Source organism: Canis lupus, chromosome 5, assembly GCF_048164855.1.
Source record: "Canis lupus baileyi chromosome 5, mCanLup2.hap1, whole genome shotgun sequence".
Lineage (NCBI taxonomy): Eukaryota > Metazoa > Chordata > Mammalia > Carnivora > Canidae > Canis > Canis lupus.
Window position 1 is genome coordinate 450,293 of NC_132842.1, and position 21,866 is coordinate 472,158.

At 35.2% G+C, this 21,866-nt stretch overlaps 1 protein-coding gene across 13 annotated transcripts in view; it reads left to right on the plus strand.

The window, feature by feature from the left end:
* The window catches only part of CCDC7 (coiled-coil domain containing 7), a 391,847-nt gene that overhangs the window by 123,956 nt on the left and 246,025 nt on the right, over window positions 1–21,866 (plus strand). For 9 of the 13 annotated variants that reach the window (XR_012030726.1, XR_012030727.1, XM_072825155.1 and 6 more), the window contains 3 exons: window positions 10,071–10,108; window positions 18,117–18,411; window positions 19,674–19,737. Coding sequence is in view for 8 of the 13 variants with exons in the window: in XM_072825155.1 (XP_072681256.1) it covers window positions 10,071–10,108; window positions 18,117–18,411; window positions 19,674–19,737 (397 nt within the window). In the remaining 5 variants the exon portion in view is untranslated. Of the gene's footprint in view, window positions 1–31; window positions 68–10,070; window positions 10,109–18,116; window positions 18,412–19,673; window positions 19,738–21,866 lie in introns of those variants that run through there. The other 4 variants (XR_012030729.1, XR_012030728.1, XR_012030730.1 and 1 more) reach the window with 4 other exon arrangements.

Consider the following 21,866-nt stretch of genomic DNA (forward strand, 5'->3'; position numbering starts at 1 on the left):
AGTTTATTGTTTCCAATTGTTTCTTTTTTAGATCTCATCTCTTTGTGGAAAGTCTCGTGGAAGTCCTGCACTCCTTTCTCAAATCAAGCAAGTATCTTTATGAGTGTTACTTTAAAATCACCATCAGGCATATTACTTATTTTCATTTTGTTTAGGTCTTTGCTATGATTTTGTTCCATTATTTCTTTTGGGACATATTCCTCTGTTTCCTCATTTTGTCTATTGCTGTGTCTGTTTATATGTGTTAGGAAAGTCAGCTTTGTCTCCCACACTTGAAAGTAGTGGCTTTATGAAGAAGACTCTTGTGCCCCACAGTGCACAGTTTCCTTTTGTCCAGAAAATGATGCTTCAGGGATGTCTCCTATGTGTGTTGCTATAGGGATGTCCTACTATTGTGGCCAAGCTGTATTTACCTTCAGTCCAGTCTGCCATGGTTCTCTGCCTGTTGTGGGTGCCTGTGGTGTTAATGGGCCAGTCCAGGGCTGCCTTGTGCTTGAGTTGAGTCAGACCAGGTGTTTGCCAAAGATGAAGTAGCACAAAATTGCAGGGTATTTTCTCTGTGTTGTCCTCTGAGTGGTTTTATTGATGGGTGGGGCCTGCAGTCAGACCAGCTGCCTACCTCCAGCCCACTGCTGGGTTTGCAGTCAGAATGGTGTGGTTATCTTCCTTTCTTCCTGGAGCAAGACTCACTTGGAGTGGTATTGACCCTTTTCTGGGATGCTTGCCCACTGCCAGGCTTGTAGCACTGCTTTGTTGGTTTTGCCAAGAGCATGTTGGAGGGGGGTGGATCCATTTCACTGTGGCCTCTTGTCTATGCCTGGCTACAGAGAGTCTGTTCTGCCAGTCTTTGTGTGGCTTCCTGGGTTATTTATGCTGATGTGAGTCTTCTACAGGTGGTCACATCAAGGAAAATGAGCCCAAGGTCCTCCTACTCTACCATCTTCCTAGCAGCTTCTCTGCATTTTGTTTTAGAGATAGAATAATTATTTGGTTTTCTCTATGTTTTTCTGGTACTATGTTTTGGTCTCCTCTTTGGTGTCTGTTCTTTAACTCTTGGTATTTCTCTGGGTCCTGGATTCTCTTTTTATTCCCCATATTCTTTCTGAGCATGTATTATATATTTTTATGGTTTCAAGTGAAAAATAAATCTTATCTGTGTAGTGTAGATATCACCTAATTTCCTGACCTATTATCTATCAGCCCAGCTGAATTTACCTACTAGATTGGTCCACAGCATCTAAAATTCATCATGTCCTAAAATAAACTAATTACTTTCTTCTTAGACTGCTGCTTCTCCTAGTAGTCACAATTTTCTGCCATCCTCATACATCTAATTGCTGAAACTAGAATCTTGGGAATAGTTTTTTTTGTCTGTTCGTTTTTTTTTTCCCCCCTCATGGGAATCATTTTTTGTTTCCTCTGGTGTTTTTTTTTTACTCGGTCCAATTATTAGCCCTAAAATTTTGTCCCTTTTTCCCAGTTTCATTAACAATTCCCAGGAAGCCACCAGGATTCTAAATGCTTTCCCTTTCTCCAGAGTTTAGTCTTTAGTCCAGTTTATATGTTGATGTCTAGTCATCTTTCAGATTGAAATCTATTTATGTGAGCCTTCTTGCCTAAAATCTTTAATGGTTCACATTATTCTTTGGTTGAAGTACAAATTACCAGTTGTGGGCTAAGGTTCTGTCAGATTTGATCCTTTCCTGAGATGCCAGCCTCATTTTTAATTAGCATTCCCCAGCCCATTCATTGCAGATGACTACATAAGCACACATGTGTGCTCATGCGTGTGCGCACATACACACACACATTTATGTTTCAGCTACACTGAATTTCCTTAAGTTAATGGAAGACACCATGTGTTCTGTTACCTTCATGGTTTTGTATAATATGTTCTCTTTGTTTTCAACACTATTTCTCCCTCCCTTGTTTCCTAAAATTCACCGGGTTAAAAAATGAATTAGTAACAAAAAAATCTCAGTTATCTTTTGGTGCATAATTAGTTACTCCACAACTTAGTGGCTTAGAAAACAAACATGCATTATTTCATAATATCTGTGAGTCAGGAGTCCAGAAAGAAGGCTTAGCTAAGTCCTCAGGTTCATGGTCTTTTACAAAGATGCAATCAAAGTGTTATTTAAAAAAAAAAAAAAAAGAGCTGGGCAGTAAGAGGTAAAAACAGATTTTATTCGAAGTCACTGCAATAGGAGAAAAGAGACCTCAGTATACAACTGTGTTTAACTCCTAATACACCATGGGGAAGTAGAAATTTATAGCCAAAGAGTAGGCTGGTGGACAGTGGAAAATTCTAAGAGGAAACATTTGGGAATGTAAGGGAGATTCTGGCTGAACTAACCTAACAAGATCTTTGCTGAGGATAGGCCAGGGCAATCAGGTATCACCTAAGGGATAGTGGAGGATGAGGAATGTGATTAAGTATTGAGGGAGATCAATTATGGAGAATGGGGGACTGTTGCTAAATTGGCCAATCAAGGTTCTTACTAAAATTGTATTTTAAAAGGAAGTGCACAGATAGGCCTAGGAGAAGGTTCAGGAACCTAACTAACGTTTGATCAAGAAAATCTTTATTAGTTCTCTCTTGTGTTCAAGGAAAGGCGTGATGTTCTTTCTTTGTAACAATAAGTCCATTTCTTGTTTGGTCATCTTTCTTGTTTGGTTCATTAAGGACTAACTGAATCATCTGTTAGGACTTGGTAGTAAAGACTATTTGCTTGATAGTGCTAGCGGTAAGGCATTTACTGACAAAAGTTTTTATGAAAGCAAAAACAAAGATTAATAGTTAAGAACTTAGTTTCTGAATCTAGAGGGAAGCCAGTCAAGGTTTCTAGACATTGGGCTTTAGATGATGGAGTGAGGATGGCAATCCAATACTGCAATGGATTTCTTGGTGTGATTTGAATATCTGTGGTGATGGCATTGGGTATTCCAGTGAACTTTATAAGAGGTCCATACACCAGCAGGCATGACAGCTGCCCATTCACAATCTGGCATGAGTCTGTCATGGTGATTTTCTTGTAGTTTATATCAAATCATCCAGCTTCAGCTTGGAGACCTTCAGGAAGTGGGCAGTTCTTATTCTCAATGATTTCAAGTCTAAAGGCAGAAAAATTGGAAACATTAATTTGGAAAGTTGTAGCCAGATATTGGAGGAAACTAGAATTCAGGACTTAGTTCAGTTTAAAGGTAGATAATAAAAACTTAAAGACAATGAATAGGACTAGAATTAAATACCCACAAGGGTATGTTTTTTATTTAAAAAATAATTTATCTGTGATAATTCCTAGTTCTATCAAAGATAAAGTAAGACTGATTCATTTGCAAAATAAATCTAGTCTCATTAAAATTGGCCTAATTATTTATGTAAATGCAGCAAGAATAGTGATTGACCACATAGGTCTTTGCATTTGCTTTGCTGGAATTTTTCATAAGGAATTTCAGGTTGGACTTTTAAAAACCTCTTAAGGGGGATGCCTGGGTGGCTCAGTGGTTGAGCATCAGCCTTTGGCTCAGGTGGAGATCCTAAGGTCCTGGGATTGAGTCTCACATTGGGCTCCCTGCGGGGAGTCTGCTTCTCACTCTGCCTACATCTCTGCCTCTTTCTTTGTGCCTCTCATGAATAAATAAATACAATCTTTAAAAAAAAAATAAAATAATAAATAAAATAAAATAATAAAAGAAATAAAATAAAATACCTCTCAAGGCTAGGAAGCCAAGACAAGGATTCTCAATTAGGCTTCACAGGCAATGTTTATAGACTTGGATGAGTTCTTCTTTTCTAGAGGTCTCCAAGATATCCTGAGGTTCAGGAAGTGCCTGAAAGTGACTTTCCTTATTCACCTGTATGGTCAGAAACCATATAAGCAAGATACCAGGCAAGTTTTTGAAGGAGAGCTTTACTGGCTCCATAAAATCAACCTTAGTTCTTTAAAGTTGTCTGGTCATGACTGATTTTTTTATATCATTCTCAAATGTAACCTTCCAGTCAAAGTTTTGGTAACATAACCAATGTTTCCAATTGTGTTCTGTTTCAAAGAAAACAGATTATTTATGCAAATAACTATATTGCCATAGAGATAATACTCATTAAGAGTTTCCAAATTCAGAGGAATCAGATAGAAAAAAAGTAATTGCTTTGTCTTTGTTCACAAAGTATACTTCACCAAATTGTTGCAATTTATGGATAGCTTAAGAGAATAGAAAAGAATATTTCCTTAAATCTGGAAAAAAGTATTAAGGAAGTAGCTATGTTTCAGAGGATCATCGTAAAAAAAATCATTCTCATTAGTTGATTTAGCCCTAATCAATTCTTGTTCTACTTGATCTTGTGTTAGCAATTTATGAATCCATTAGCTTTTTTATTAGTTCTGGAAATTCTTATTAGTCCAGTGGCATGGTCTCAAAGTTATTCAAGTGGTACCATCATGGTGCATTCTTACCTGTAGCTGATTATAAACACTTTTGGAAAAGAATAAAAGTAAAACAGTAACTGCCTGTGAATGATAAGTGACAAAATGGTCAAGGTAAAAATCTAATGAGAATTCATTATAATGGAATTGACAAGGAAATTTGGTTATTTCTGTGACATAAAATATTTTAACATAATAAGCAGATAATGAAGGTACTGACAAATTTTTATGAACTTCAAGCAATTTCTGGAATACTGATATTAGTAACATATATTCCATACACATTTAGCCTAGAAAGGTTTATTCTCACTTACTTGACAATACTTTCCACATGATTTAGCATACTACATAAACATAATTAAACTTCCCTCTGAAGCCTGAACAGTTAAATTTTGCTTTTGTTTCCCTTATCTCTAGAGATGTGTCTATCAAGAAGTTGCTGTGGCTGGGATCAAAAAGGTGGCTGCCTGTGATCTTCTCTAGGATTTTGATGGATTTCTGTCTCATATTTAGGTCTTCCATCCATTTTGAATTTTTTAAAAAGATTTTATTTATTCATGAGAGACACACAGAGAGGCAGAGACACAGGCAGAGGGAGAAGCAGTCTCCATGCAGGCATCCGTATGTGGGACTTGATCCCAGGGCCCCAGGATCACGCCCTGAGCCAAAGGCAGATGCTGAACCGCTGAGCCACCCAGTAGTCCCATCCATTTTGAATTTATTTTTGTTTATGGCATAAGAAAGAATCCAGTTTCATTCTTCTGTATGTGGCTGTCCAATTTTTTTCAGCACCATTTATTGAAGAAGAAACTATCTCTTTTTCCATTGGATGATATTTTTTCCTGCTTTGTTGAAGATTTGTGACCATAGAATTGAGGGTCCATTTCTGCATTTTCTGATCTTTTCTATTGATCTATATGTCTGTTTTTATGCCAGTACCATGCCATTTTTATGATTGCAACTTTATAGTTTGGCTTGAAGTCTGCAATTGTGATGCCTCCAGCCTTGTTTTTTTTTTTTTTTTTTTTTTTCCAATATTCCTTTGGCTATTTGAGGTCTGTTCTGGTTCCATACAAATTTTAGGATTATTTGTTCCAGCTCTGTGAAAAATGCTCATGGTATTTTGATAAGGATTGCATTGAATGTACAGATTGCTTTGGGCATCATGGACATTTTAACATTTATTCTTCCAGTACCTGAGCATGGATTGTTTTTCCATTTCATTGTGTCTTTCTTAATTTCTTTCCTAAATGTTCTGTAGTTTTTAGAGTATAGATCCTTTACTTCTTTGGTTAGGTTTATTCCTAGGTATCTTATGGGCTTTGGTGCAATTGTAAATGGGATTGACTCTTTAATTTCTCTTTCTTCTGTTTCATTGTTAGTGTATAGAAATGCAACAGACTTCTATGCATTGATTTTTATATCCTGTGACTTTGAAGCAATTCATTTTTATAGCACATTTTGTTTTTTGGTTGGATTTATAGTTTTATAATTGTAAACAGCTATAGCATAAGCTTGTTTGACTAGTGAGCGTAGGCAGAAAAAATTGTACATCTGCATGTGTCAAAGCTGACAACTCTGAATTTATGCCTGATTTTATTTAACAACAAATTAATAATGAGCTTTATTTACCAAATATTATTTCAAATCATATGAATCCAAAAAAATTAAAACCACTGAAACATTTGTGTTAGTTTTTGGAAGTTGTCTTAGAAGTACTTAATTTATGTCAGCACTCGTTTATCTCTAAGCAAATTTGAATAGAACTCCTTTAAGAGATTTTTTTTTTTTTTTTTTTTTTTTTTTTAGTAATTTGGTGATACCATTTGGGGAAAAATTAACACACGTATATAATACACACACATATAAATGAGCATACAAATAGATGTAAAAAGAAATCTTATAGCTTTCATTAAAGTTTAAGCTTTGAGTCAGTAAAACATTGTAATACAAACTCAACTGGTTCATATGAAAGAGTTATCTCTCATCTTTTTTCCATTTTATGTTTTTATTCGAATTGTGTTTCTGGCAAATGCGACAAGCTAAGGTTACATGTTTGCCAATATTTGTGGAGAAGACTTTAGAGACTTTTTCTGCCCTGATACGTAATCTTATGGAGGTGTGAACTAAATTTTAGTTGAGTGACTAAGGAGATACTTAGTAGCTATCTGGCTCATTCAAGTGGACAAAGTACCAATTTTGTTTTCAAATAGCCTCTTTCTCTCTTTTTGGTCTGAAGTAGTTGCTTTTGGGGGTCTGAGTCTCTTGACCCATCTCTTCATTGGGGCTGTGGGAGCCTAAAGTTCAAGTGATTACAGGGAACTGAGGGGTTGAAGTGGGAAAGGGGTAGTCTGGAAAGGTAGGCAGAAGGATGAGGGAGGTTGGTTGTTGAAGAGGGGCATATTTTTTCAGGCTGTAGGTGTCCTTCTGTCTAAAATGAGTCTCTTGTAAAATGAGCAGCAAATAGATGGATCCTGCTTTTTTATCCAGTCTGAAACCCTGCGCCTTTTGATGGGGTCATTAAGCCCGTTCACGTTCAGAGTTACTATTGAAAGATATGAGTTTAGTGTCATCATGATATCTATTCAGTCCTTGTTTTTGTGGATTGTTCCACTGGAGGAGGGTGGGGGGTGGGGGTGAATGGGTGATGGGCACTGAGGGGGGCACTTGATGGGATGAGCACTGGGTGTTACTCTGTATGTTGGCAAATTGAACACCAATAAAAAATAAATTTATTATTAAAAGAAGAAGAAGAGGAGCACACCAAAGGATTCAAGAGAGCTGTAGTGAAAAAGAGGAAAGAGAAGCAGTAGTGAGGGGAAGATAAAGGTTTCAAAGGTTTTCAGTTGATTGAGAAGTTCCCATGTTCTTAATTAATGATACTTTTATACTTGAACCAAAAGCTTAGGACTCAAACATAGCTTTTGGTCCTTACAGATAAGTCTCTTACAAAGAGAGAAGTCTGGAACTCTAATCCAGCCTCCATTTATCTGAGACTCTAACCAGATTCTAGATATACTCAGAATTTTAAAAATCAAAATCTGTCCCTTCTAGCCTCAGTGGATATGATATTTGCATGGAACAATGGTTTAAGAGTTGGACTCATGAATGGACCCTGAATCAATCAGTCAGGAGTGAAGACAAAGACTTCAAAAATGTGTAAAAATTGAGGTTCTGATTGAGTGTTTTGGAGTCCAGTGATGAACCTGATCCTATCTGAGCCACAGCAACATGGTCAAAGAAAAACAAGAACTGGGCAGTAAAAAAAAATCTGGTAAAACCAGATTTTCAAAGAATCTTTATCAATGTTGGCCTTGGCTGCATTTGTCTCAAGACCTAACTGTTGGCAGATATACTTCTGGACTCAATATACACTCATGTAACTATTGTTAGGTCTCAGATATTTGCTGGATGTTGTTTGGAGACATCAGTTCCTGGCAGGGAGGTATCTCAATAAGGCTACTTACAACATAGAAGCAAGGGTAGAAGCAAGGAGAAAGAGAGGGAAACCAACATGGACGGAGGATGGTAGAATCTAATCTCAGAAGTGATACTCTATCACTTTTGCCATATCTTGTTCATTTGAACTACAGGTAGTCACAAGGGCCAGCCCAAATACAAGGGAGGGGAATACAACAGGCATGAATACCAGGAAACACGGATCACTGGGAACTATTTTTGAGGCTGCCTACAAATAGATTGATATGAGATTGTGAAAAATCTTGAACTGAATGCTAAATTAAGAAGTTTGGTCTTCAATTGTCAGAAAGAAGAGACTTGCTTGGTATTGATCCTATAATTCATAAGATCTTACCTATATATTATAACTCTAAATATATTTCTTTTCTTTTGCTGATATAGCTAGATGTCTTAGATATTACAATGCCTTGTTTGGCTATGGAGATGTGATATTGCTAATATCAAAAGAGGGTGTTCTCAAGTGAGGTAGCATGCTCCCAGTGCTCTTAGGCCTGGCTTCATAGGGAAGCCAGTTTATCATCCTGTGCTACTGGTGATAGAAACTTGGAAAGGAGTGAAAGAAAAATATTTAGAACTCCTACTACTGGACATTAGATTACATTACACATGTCTGTCAGATATACATCTTAATAACATCCTTAAAAAAGTAGTCGCTCTTTGGTTTTGTACCTGTTTTTAAAGTTACTTATTGGGATAGTAGTCTCTCTCTTTTTTTTTTTTTTTAAAGATTTTATTTGCTTATTCATGAGAGACACAGAGATGGAAGCAGAGACACAGGCAGGGGGAAAAGCAGGCTCCATGCAGGGAGCCCAATGCGGAACTTGATCCTGGAACTTTGGGATCATGACCTGAACCAAAGACAGATGCTCAACCACTGAGTCACCCTGGTGCCCCAATAGTAGTCTTTTTTAAATTATAAGTTAGAGTAAGACCTATTATCATTTCTATGTGCCAGGAACTGAACATATTTTTCCATAAAACCCCTAGTAAATGGAGGATGATACTTTATAAATATGTTAGAATAAAATGAGATAATGTTTATCAAATGCTTTTGTATATCATGAAGCACTATGTGAATGTTAGGTTTTATCATCATTTAGTTCTAGTTATCTTCATAGTCCATCTGAAAACCTATGGTGGTATATTACTTAATATATAGACTAACTCTTGTCACATATAGGCCCATGATGGTAATGGCTCACATACCATAGAAACTTATTTCCTCATGTAAGTACTTCCAGGAAGTTCAGAGTCTGTGTTTGTGTTAGGGAGTCCTGCTTTCCAGGGTCATTCAGGTATCCTGGCATATGGAAGTTTTGCCATCTTACATTGGCTTCCTGGCCACATTGGGAATAGACATCTAGCTACCAGAAAAGAAGATGGGAGACCAAACATGAGGCAATGAGTCAGTTTTCATTGACCAGGCTTATGGCACACATCATTTTATCTCATAATTAATTTACCACATTTAACTACAGGAAGGATTGAGAAATGTAGACCAGTAATGTGCCTTAAGAAAAGAAAATTAGTTTGATGAACATTAGAAGTCTTTAACACAGATGGGTAAGGATAAGGCTAGCTAATCTCTGTATGAAAGAAGTTGAGCTAGGTAAAATTCAGGTCTGGGATAAAAATCTAGAATCAACAATATGCTACGGGAAAATATGTTATCTTCCCAAGGGGTAAGCTATTAATAAAATCACACTCTTGATGTCACCAGTTTTGATCATACACCCTAATAAGGAAATTTTGAGCATGCATTCTCAATATACTTTTGCAAATTTTTTAAATTAAAAAACACTATCATATTAGTACACTATGTATTAGTACCATCATGTTAATATACTATTGGCATTTGAATTATAGGTGCATCAAAAAGAATATTAAAAAGATAATTATATAATAGATATGTTTAAAATAATTTTTATTTACTATAAATGTAAAACCTTTGCAGTCATTTAGAAATATAATTTTGGTAGTAGTTCATCTTCTACAATGTTTCTTCTAGTGCTAGGTATGATAATTTCTTAGCTTTTTTGACACCTTAATCTTACAAAGTTGTCATATTTAAAAACCTACTTTGAATGATACTTTTCTAAATAATTTAATGTGAACATTTAATGTTCATGTTTGTGTATTTAAATTTAGCATTCTTTATCACAGATCTCAAGCATCCCAAATGGAAGCCCAACTGACAAGAGGTAAAGCATTTAAAAATATTATTTCTCTAACTTTTATTGGAAAATCAGCAATTCTAAATTCAGTATAATAAAACAACTTGGTTTTTATCTTTACTTAAAATATTATACTCTTTGAAATTAATTTTATTTTTTAATTTTTTTTAATAATTTATTTTTTATTGGTGTTCAATTTGCCAACATACAGAATAACACCCATTGCTCATCCCTCCAAGTACCCCCCTCAGTGCCTGTCACCCATTCACCCCCACCCCCACCCTCCTCCCCTTCCACCACCCCTAGTTCGTTTCCCGGAGTTAGGAGTCTTTCTGTTCTGTCTCCCTTTCTGATATTTCCACCCACTTCTTCTCCCTTCCCTTATATTCCCTTTCACTATTATTTATATTCCCCAAATGAATGGGACCATATAATGTTTGTTTTTCTCCGATTAACTTATTTCACTCAGCATAATACCCTCCAGTTCCATCCACATTGAAGCAAATGATGGGTATTTGTCATTTCTAATGGCTGAGTAATATTCCATTGTATACATAAACCACATCTTCTTATCCATTCATCTGTCGATGGACACCGAGGCTCCTTCCACAGTTTGGCTATTGTGGACATTGCTGCTAGAAACATCGGGGTGCAGGTGTCCCGGCGTTTCACTGCATCTGTATCTTTGGAGTAAATCCCCAGCAGTGCAATTGCTGGGTCATAGGGCAGGTCTATTTTTAACTCTTTGAGGAACCTCCACACAGTTTTCCAGAGTGGCTGCACCAGTTCACATTCCCACCAACAGTGTAAGAGGGTTCCCTTTTCTCCGCATCCTCTCCAACATTTGTGGTTTCCTGCCTTGTTAGTTTTCCCCATTCTCACTGGTGTGAGGTGGTATCTCATTGTGGTTTTGATTTGTATTTCCCTGATGGCAAGTGATGCAGAGCATTTTCTCATGTGCGCGTTGGCCAGGTCTATGTCTTCCTCTGTGAGATTTCTCTTCATGTCTTTTGCCCATTTCATGATTGGATTGTTTGTTTCTTTGGTGTTGAGTTTAATAAGTTCTTTATAGATCTTGGAAACTAGCCCTTTATCTGATATGTCATTTGCAAATATCATCTCCCATTCTGTAGGTTGTCTTTTAGTTTTGTTGACTGTATCCTTTGCTGTGCAAAAGCTTCTTATCTTAAGTCCCAATAGTTCAATTTTGCTTTTGTTTCTTTTGCCTTCGTGGATGTATCTTGCAAGAAGTTGCTGTGGCCGAGTTCAAAAAGCGTGTTGCCTGTGTTCTTCTCTAGGATTTTGATGGAATCTTGTCTCACATTTAGATCTTTCATCCATTTTGAGTTTATCTTTGTGTATGGTGAGAGGGAGTGGTCTAGTTTCATTCTTCTGCATGTGGATGTCCAATTTTCCCAGGACCATTTATTGAAGAGACTGTCTTTCTTCCAGTGGATAGTCTTTCCTCCTTTATTGAATATTAGTTGACCATAAAGTTGAGGGTCCACTTCTGGATTCTCTACTCTGTTCCATTGATCTATGTGTCTCTTTTTGTGCCAGTACCACACTGTTTTGATGATCATAGCTTTGTAATACAACTTGAGGCCCGGCATTGTGATGCCACCATATTTGGTTTACTTTTTCAACATTCCTTTGGTATTAAGAGTCTTTTGTGGTTCCATACATAATTTAGGATTATTTGTTCCAGTTCTGTAAAAAAAAGTTGATGGTGTTTTGATAGAGGTTGCATTGAATTTATAGATTGCTCTAGGTAACATAGACATCTTAACAATATTTTTTCTTCCAATCCATGAGTATGAAATGCTTTTCCATTCGTTGTGTCTTCCTCAATGTTTTTCATGAGTGTTCTATAGCTTTCAGAGTATAAATCCTTTACCTGTTTAGTTAGGTTTATTCCTAGGTATCTTACAGTTTTTGGTGCAATTGTAAATGGGATTGACTCCTTAATTTCTCTTTCTTTTGTCTCATTGTTAATATGTAGAAATGTAACTGATTTCTGTACATTGATTTTATATCCTGCCACATTGTCAAATTGCTGTATGAGTTCTAGCAATTTTGGGGTTTTCCACGTAGAATATCATGTCATTTCAGCAGTCAGTTTGAATTCAAAGTGCTCTCAGCAGCTTGGAAATGCAGCATAAGGCATTTTCCTTCAGGAAGAGGGGGAAACCTTTGGAACAATTTTGAAAAACAAAGATTATTAGTTCCCTCTCCCTCCTTAGTGCCTCCCAAGTTCCTGAGGTTTTGTTTTTTATCAGGTGTTTTCATTCAGTAATTAAAACTTTATATTTTTTCTGAATCATATTCTACTTCCATCCAGATCTTTTGGCTGGAGGCCAGTCAAAGTGTGCAAGAAGGACAAAAGCACTTTTGCAGTAAAGCACTTTTATATATCTTAATCAGAAAGATACAAATGTTTAGGAATTGATCAGGACAAATTCTGAATTTTCAAAAATTTCAAAATGGATTTACATAACTTCCCATCCCTTTTGTTCTGATCATTTATCCAGTGAGCAGCCTAGAAAAAAAAAATCAATTTCTTTGTGGGAACACATCCTTTTAAAAGTCAAACTGACTTACTAAAATGTGTATACTAGGAGACAGGTGAGCGATGTAGAGTCAGAGTATCAGTCCATTTTTGCAAACTACAATGAATCTAGCAAGTCAAACACAATAATCAACAACTAGAAAGGGAGTTGAGATTTTGTTAAAAGCATGCAGTGGCCACATTCCTTGAGATGTGCCCTCCCCCAACTTGTAGCTTTCATCAGGGAAAGTGAGGAATATAGTTAGTCTCTGTATACAGAGTAGATCAGCAGCTGAATTTAAGATGGTTTCGTCAGAGAACAAGCTCTTGTCTGTGGATATGTGATCTACATGGTGCAGTCTGCATACATGATGTTTTTGGAGTTTAGGACACCTCAAAGACAGGTGTCCTAAATCTGGAGCTGTCTCAGAGTCTGATTAAGTCTGCTTTTCATTCTTTAGAATAACCCATGCTGAGGCTGAAATAGTCCATAGCAGACAGTGTCAGGTTTCAGCTGAGTCAGGTCCAGGCAATTAGGATCTGTGAGTTAGCTTTTTTCTTTAATAATTATTTTTTTAATTAATAGCAAAGCTGAGATGCCGTGGAGAGAGCCCCATTACTAGTCCAAATGGCAATGAAGGTGTTACCAAACCTACTTTGTCAGTCTTAGAGTACAAAATGATTCACTCAAACATATGCACATCAGGCCAGAAAATCATCATCGTCACTAACGATCAAATGTCTGATTTTACAAGAGCTTATTAACAACCAAAAAACCGCTGTTTAAAACACCAAAAGTGTATCTTTATTTAGAGATTGTCTCTCTTGCTCCTGGTGCCCTTCTTTTTCCAGAGCTTCTGATAGGCAAAAACAATTAATTATGGAATCTTGTCCTGTTTTCAATAGCCAAAGAATTTAAATTCCAAGCCACCATTGGCAGCAAAATCCCCTTAACACTTTTTCTTTGCAACTTTCCCTGATCATGATGCCAACTGTATTGGGGAATCCCCAAAGCCACCCTAGGGGTATACTGATTTGGGAAGACTTACAGGGCTCAGAACATAGTCATTATGATATTATAGTAAAAGTTTACAAAGCAGAATCACTAAAGGGAAAAGACACGTAGGGCAAAGTTTGGAAGACACTGGGTACAAACATCCAAGAGTCCTTTCTTTGTAGCAACACATGAGATGTTGTCTACTAGTTAAGGTCATTAGAGACTCAGTACCTAGAGATTTTACTGGTAGCTGGTCTTGTAGACACCCTGTTCCTACCGTGTACCAAAACCCCATATTCCCAGAAGGAAAGCAAATGTTCAGCATAAATGATATTGTACAGTTTGGGCACAATCAGCCACTTTTATCAATTCTAGGGATAATGGAAACCCTGGTAACTCCTGGATGCCACTCATGGGTCAATCTTGTAAACAGGCCTATGTTAAGGATAAAAGTCTTAGCCCTGCTATGTTCATTCTTTTTTTTTTTTTTTGTTAATTCCTTTTTACACATCATGTAATATTGAGTATATAGTAAGTTTAGCAATACTTGAGGTCTTACTCTCTAGAGAGCCAGAAAGGACAGGGCTCCATTTCAGTTTGTCTTATCTGTGTAACTCTGTTAAGATCATTCCAAATTTTGTATCAGCTTGATAGTATTCCTCCCTTTGTTGCAAAAGAGGCCAACCATAAAGTCTCTTCTCTGTCCTGTTTTAAGTCCTTTTCAGGTTTTAGTATTGGCTTGACTCTCAGTCACAATTTCTCTAGGCTTTGCTGACCTAGCCTCTTTGACTTCCCTTAGTAAGGTACTGTAGCCACCTATTTATAAGTTTATTGCTCCAGATTTTTCTTTTATAGAGAAATCTTCCCATTTCAGGTTTCATTAGTCTGTGGACTATGCAACTATCCTACCTACTTAGAGGTTATGGTATCCCATATCTCTGGGGCTACCTGAGCTCTTGTCATTCTAGTTTGGTTAAGTAATTTGCCTCTCTGGGGCTTTTGTGACTATATATAATATGGCCACTGAGATTTTGGCCATTCCAACTTAATAGGTTGTCTGATATAAGGCTTCCAGGGGATTTATTTCTCACCTCAGTGGTGGCCCAATCAAACTAGTTCTATTTTCAAAGGCTGTAATATCCAGACAAGTCATATACAACTAAATATACAATGTAATTTGTTACAATAAAATAGTATTTATTGAAAAAACCTTATAAGCAGAATAGAAGCAGAACACATGTAATATTCCAAGCTCTGTTTTGCACAGGGAAATGTTTGGGCTAGAGACAACTTGATGGATAATGGAAAGTGCTCTAGGGTAAGGATCCCAGTCACATACTAGTTTATATATTTATAGAGAAATTGGGAGGGGTGCAGAGAAAAATAGATGATTCTGTAACTGCAAAATTCCCTGATGAAGGGGCAGTAGATGTGTCAATAAAAGAGTGTGTGGAGGAAGTTCATAGTCCAATTTTGTAAGTATCAGTGAAAGATTTTGAGAATCTCTGCCAAGCTACTGGCTGGAGAAATGGAAATATCCAGGGCCATGCAAGAGAAAATATGTATATCACTCTCATTAACCAATAATTTGTTTTTCTAGTTTATTTCCTAGAATAGTTTCCCCTTTCTGTTTCATATAATTTCCTTATTTTATAGTTTAAGTCCTATTTTTAATTATTTCAGGAATAACAATAGCTATAAACATTTTCAGTGTAAGATATGTTTACACATTTACAAACTATTTCTAAGTAGACCAGCCTTATTTTCTCTAGGTGAAATAATCCTAAGTATCTTAACATTTCATTTTTCCAGGCTTTTAATCATTTGCATTTTTATCAAATCTTTTCAAAACTTTTTGAGTTCCTTTTTAGTTGAGGAGCCTGAAACTAATCACTATGAAGAATTTGACCAATAATAATATAATCTTTAAAACTATCAAGATATGATAGTTTTTGAATGTTAATTTTACATTCATTATATTGAAATTTTCTTCTAAAGTTAATTTTTAGAAACATTTAAGGTTGTACTACACACTTTGAATCCTAGCTCTTTTGTTTTCTTTATATATATAAATGCATTCTACATATTCTATTATTGAAGATAATATCAAATCCATTCTCCTCTATATTTCCATTATTCAGTGTATGTATCAATACTTAAAAGAGAGTTTTTTTTTTCCTAAGGGAGGAGGGAAATGCCTTGGGAATTGTGTTGACAATTTAGAAAATGGTTGGAGTTAAAGTTAATAAGGAAAGCTGAGAAATAGAAGGTGTTGGAATAGAAACAGACAACTCAGGACAGGTTGAGGAATCATCCATTTTGTCTGGATGACAATGTGTTAAAAGGGTGTCTAATGATATGCATAACAGATTTGCCTTTACATATCTATTTGCTTGGTGAAAAAAGGATAGAATGCTCAGATCTTCAGATTAACAAATACTTTTGCAAGCAAGAGTAGATGTATTCTTTATATCACTTCAGTGACGTTGAAGACTGTCATGTAGAATGCTATCAACATTCTTATATCAAAGCTGTTGAAATACATGCTTATAAGTATACTATTATATTGTAAGTTTTTAGCACAGAGTGATGGCTAGAAAGAATCTTAATCACAAGTGAATGACAAATGATGCACATTTAGCAAGACTTATAAAATATATTTAGGTTGTTTTGATAATTTACCAAAGAATGGGGATAGGGCCGATCATTATTATTTTATGTGTGAATATAGGCTGACTTTCATAGACTTTATATTCTCTTCCTCCTTTCTTCTCTTCCTCCTCCTTCTGTTTTCCTCCTCCTTTTCCCTCCATTTCCTCTTCTTTTCTTTTATCATTCAAGCAAACATCTGGCCTTGAAAGTATGCCTGTCTCCACTTCTTAGAGCTGTCTGTTTGGTTGGTGTGAGCTTGAATACAGTACTGCTTGCATACATTTATAGTGTTTTTCATTTCCTGTCCCTTCCCTCAGGAGTATTATGGTGTTATGCAATGACTGTCCTTTATGATTGTAGAAGCCAGTATAAATGGGGAATGTTGCATGTGGGAGTATGGTCATAAACAAACTTTGTATTATAGTCTTTGTATTGTATTTAAGGCTTGTTCTCAAGATTGCCACATATTTTCTCTATTGTTATAGTAGGATCATTTGCCTCTATTGTTATAGTAGAATCAAATGATTAATGATATCTCCTCATAAATATTTCAAAATCTTTAAAAGTATTTTGCTTTCTACTTATAGCTATGTGGTAATAGTGGTAACATGAGTGGTCATGCAGCTACTAATAGCTGCAGGTATGTTTGTAAAAAAAAGCATCAATTTATATCATGTACTTGAACAGTTGTTATGCTTCAATGGCCTAAAAATGATGAGTCCTCTAGGATATATCTTCAAAAATGGTTTCCAGAAGAGTGTTAGGCTATTTTATAACTAGTCATTTTAAATTCAAATGCATAATAAAACTATTAAGTCATGTTTGAGGCTGAGATATCCTTGATTTATGACAAGCAGCCATCTTTTCTCCTTAACTTTAATATTGGAATCTGTTTTATAACTACTACAAAAGTCTTTCATAAATGATGTCTTTTTAACCATCAATTATCTTACACTTTTGTTCTAGAATTGTCTTCCATATGCCTCTTTTTTATAATTCAAACTCTGGTGTTGGAAATTCATCTCAAACCAACAGATTAGGATGAGTGAAATAGTTACATTGTAAAATTTTGCATCTGCATGACCAAAATTCAAATTATTTTAGGCACTGCAACAAACCTTAGGCAGATTATATTAACTGGAATAATAGCTGTATAAAGTGAAGAACCATCAAATTCTCTTGCATTTGATAGGACCAGAAAAGCTATGTCAAATTCTATAGAACATAGCTAGTTGGACCTTTAAATTATCATCTAAAGTGGAATGCTGGAACAAGCATAAATTGGGACTGTGTAGACAAACCATGACATATGGTTACCCTAGTCCTGGCCCCCTAATAAGCTGAGCCTGCCAACTGGTGAAGAATAATTACTTATTACCTTGAAGAAAACTAACTCAGAGCTTGGAAATTGACTCTGGTAGAAGACAGTGATCTTTTAATATTAAAACTGCTATAGAGAAATTTTTATTTTCATTCTGAAATGAAATTGTGGAAAAATAACTTTGGAATAAATGTGACTGAAGGGCATCTTCTAAAACATCTTGTGTTCTACTTTGTGTAACCAAATATTTTTTGTTCTGTGCCTGTTATGATCTTGAATAGCTCTTATGTTAAGTATTTTAAAAGTTATTTAATTCTGTATATCTATTTTAATTCCTAAAAGATATATTATCTTCAACTTGTTATCTAGTAGCAACTTCATATTTGTATTACCATTCATTAATGGATAATTAGGATTGCCTATTTAATATTCTCATAGATTATTAAAATGATTCTTAAATTAAAAATTTAAAATGTTCTTCACATAATCTAATACCAGATATTTTGTAATTCTAAAGCTCAGAGAAGAAAAGAGCTAGCTCTGCTATTTCAGATCTTTCACAGATCCTAAACACTCAAGATGGTTCAGCTTTTTTAAGGAGTTCAAATGAAGTTTCAGCTGATAAAGACTTATCCTACACGCTTCCATTAAAGACCCATGAGAAACCATTAACAAGACTATTATCAAACAAGGAGATTGAAGATTTACTGTCTGGCAAAGCATCACTTCAAGGGAGTGAAACAGCTACAGCATCATTCATTTCACCCTCTGTTCTCACTAAAAGAAAGCCAATGGGTAGTGACATCTCAAAGGTAAGATATAGTACAATAATTTGAAAGCTGTGTACTTTGAATTGCTAGACTCCTTTAATATTTTAAGTAAATGTTAAAACTCATTAATATTTTCTTATTTAAAGGTAATAAAATTTTATATTTTAATATAATCTGTTTTATATTTAGGATGTTTAAAGTAATATTTGAGAATCAGAGTGATATTTTTACATAAAAATTCTAAGCTGTATCAACAAAGAAGTTGTGGCTTAGATTAGAGTTTTAATGATAAAAGATACACAATTCCTAACTGAGATAGAGAAATTATCATTTCAGGTTCATCTAGAAAAATATTTTCAAATAGGTAATTGTGAAACATTGTTTTGAAATGATTTTATATTCCTTAAACAATGCCTAGAAAATTATCAGAATTGCTTTTGTTAAAACAGTATTTGACTAGGAAAATCTTTTTTTTTTTTTTTTTTTTTAAATTTATTTATTTACGATAGTCACACTCAGAGAGAGAGAGAGAGGCAGAGACACAGGCAGAGAGAGAAGCAGGCTCCATGCACCGGGAGCCCGACATGGGATTCGATCCCGGGTCTCCAGGATCGCGCCCTGGGCCAAAGGCAGGTGCCAAACCGCTGCGCCACCCAGGGATCCCGGAAAATCTTTTTTTTAAAAAAATATTTTATTCATTTATTCATGAGACACATACAGAGAGAGGCAGAGACATAGGCAGAGGAAGAAGCAGGCTTTCTGCAGGGAGCTGATGTGTGATTCAACCCAGGACCCCAGGATCGCACTCTGAGCTGAAGGAAGATGCTCAACCACTGAGCTACCTAGGTGTCCCTGATTAGAAAACTCTTAAAGCAAAAATACTGGGAGAAAAGATGATAAAAGGGCTGTATATATTTGACATGTATCTACAATATATTTTTATCATAGAATTTATTAAAATGACCTTAAAAATAATTTCATAAGTCATTTGAGTTAGTCTAGAGATTGAATCAGACTAATATATAAATCTAAACTAGAATCATCATCATTATTAACATGATTTATTTGCAATTATTTATGAGGAGGATCACAATATAGCTTGGGTTCCCTCCACATACATGTTCCTAAATGCTTTTCAGATCCATTAATTGTTTTCATGCTTTTATTTGATGCATTCATACATAAAAGTAAAACATTTATCTAATGATGTTGTAGATATGAGTAAAAGTTCTTGCTCTGAAAGAAGGTAATTAGAGTTACAAGATATAAATTTGAAATTACTTATTATAACTTTTGTCATTAAGGCTGCTGTTGTAGAAGAGAAATTACAAAGTAAGACTGAAAGACAAGAAGCAAGAGAATTTCAAGGTAAAAAGATTTTTTGTTTTGTAAGATAAAAATGTGAATGATTGTGTGTTCCCATGGTATAATTTTAAATAAATGAAAAGAGAATATTATTAAATATGGAAATAACTCTCTGGACAGTCATCACATAATATAAAAACATATTGACTAGTATGTAAAAATTAATTCGGTGAGTGAACATTACATTACCCATAGTTTATTTCAACTAAGATCTGTGTAAAAGGGAAGTGATAGCTTTGCATTAATAAAATAACAGTATTTGGCATTATGAATTCTTAACATGATATAATGCCAAAAATTCATCAAGATACAACAAGAAAAAGATGCTTTGTGGTATAAATAATTAATATTTTAGCTAGATTCTTTAGATGTTTTATATAATATATTTTAAAATGGGGTGCCTGAGTGGCTCAGTTGGTTAAGTGTCTGACTCTGGATTTCAGCTCAGGTCATAATCTCAGGGTCCTGAGACTGAGTCTGCATGAGGCTCTGTGCTTGGGGTGGAGCCTGATTAAGATCCTCCCTCTGCCCCTCCCTCATCAACTTGAGCATACTTTCTGTCTTAAAAATAAATGTGTGTATATATATATATATATATATATATATATATATAATTAAAACAGTGATAAATTTGTTCTTCCTATCCAACATATATAATTTTAATAATCAATCTGTGTCTTTCTACATTGGCTGGAACTTTCAAAATAAAATTAAATGGTTGTGATGCAGAGTGCAAGAGAATTACTCTTCTATTGTACTTTGAGATAAGAGTACCTCTACTGTTTCACCTATGTTACCACGTTGAGATAATCATGCCTTATTATGAGGTAGTTTTTATTCAAAGTTTGTTAGAAACTTAAACCAATAGTTGGCCTGAATTTAACCAATCTACTAAAAATTTTATTGTGATAAAAATATATAACATAAAGTTTGCCATTTTAATCATCTTTTAAGTGTGCAATTCATTGGTATTAATGACATTCACAATGTTGTACAATCATCACTACCTCTATCTCCACAACTTTTCATCACCCCCAAGAGAAATTCATTAAGCAATAACTCCCATTCCTGCCTCTGTCCAGCCTCTGTAACCTCTAATTTTCTTTTTATTTCTAGCAACATGCCTAGTATATTTCATATAAATAAATCATACAACATTTGTCCTTTTGTATCTGGCCTATTTCACTTAGCATAATGTTTTCAAGTTTCATCCATGATGTGTTAGAACTTCATTCCTTTTTTATGGCTGAAAAATATTCCATTATATGCATATATCACATTTTGTTTATCCATTTACCTGCTGATGAACATTTGGATTGTTTCCATCTTTTGGCTATTATGAATAATGCTGCAATAAACATGGTGTCTGGTAACTATTTTTATTTCTTTTATATTTTTTAAAAATATTGATTGATTGATTGATTGATTGATTGAGAGAGAAGGGAGAGAGACAGAGCATGAGCAGGGGAGAGGAGGCCAACTCACCACTAGGCAGGGAGCCTGATGAGGTGCTTGATCCCAGGACTTTGAAATCATGACCTGAACCCAAGGCAGACAGAAACTTAACCTACTGAGCCACAGTAGTAACCTACTGAACCAGGTGCTCCTGGTTGCTGTTTAAATCTCTGTTTTCAATTATTTGGAGTAGGGGTGTAATTGCTGGAGCATATGAGAATTGAAATTTTGCTTTTTGAGAAACTGCCTGTTTTCCACAGTGACTGCACCACAAGCAGTATAGAGTATATACTGCCCTGTCCAGTAAAAAAATCTGTGTATTACTTTTGACTCCCCAAAAACTTAACTACTAATGGTTTACAGTTCACTAGAGCAGTACTGATAACACAGCCAATTAACACATAGTTTGTAATATATATATTACACTGTAATATATATGTATAAATGATATACTGTATTCTTACAACAAAACAAAAGAAATTGTTAAGCAAATCAGAGGGAAAAGAAAATAAATCTACAGTACACACATTTATTAAAAAATTCTGCATATAAGTGGACCCATGCAGTTCAAGCCATGTTATTCAAGGGCCAACTGTGAAAAATCTTATCATTTGCAAATAATGAAAATTTTAATTCTTTATTTCTTATTTGCATTTATTTCTTTGTCTTGTCTCATT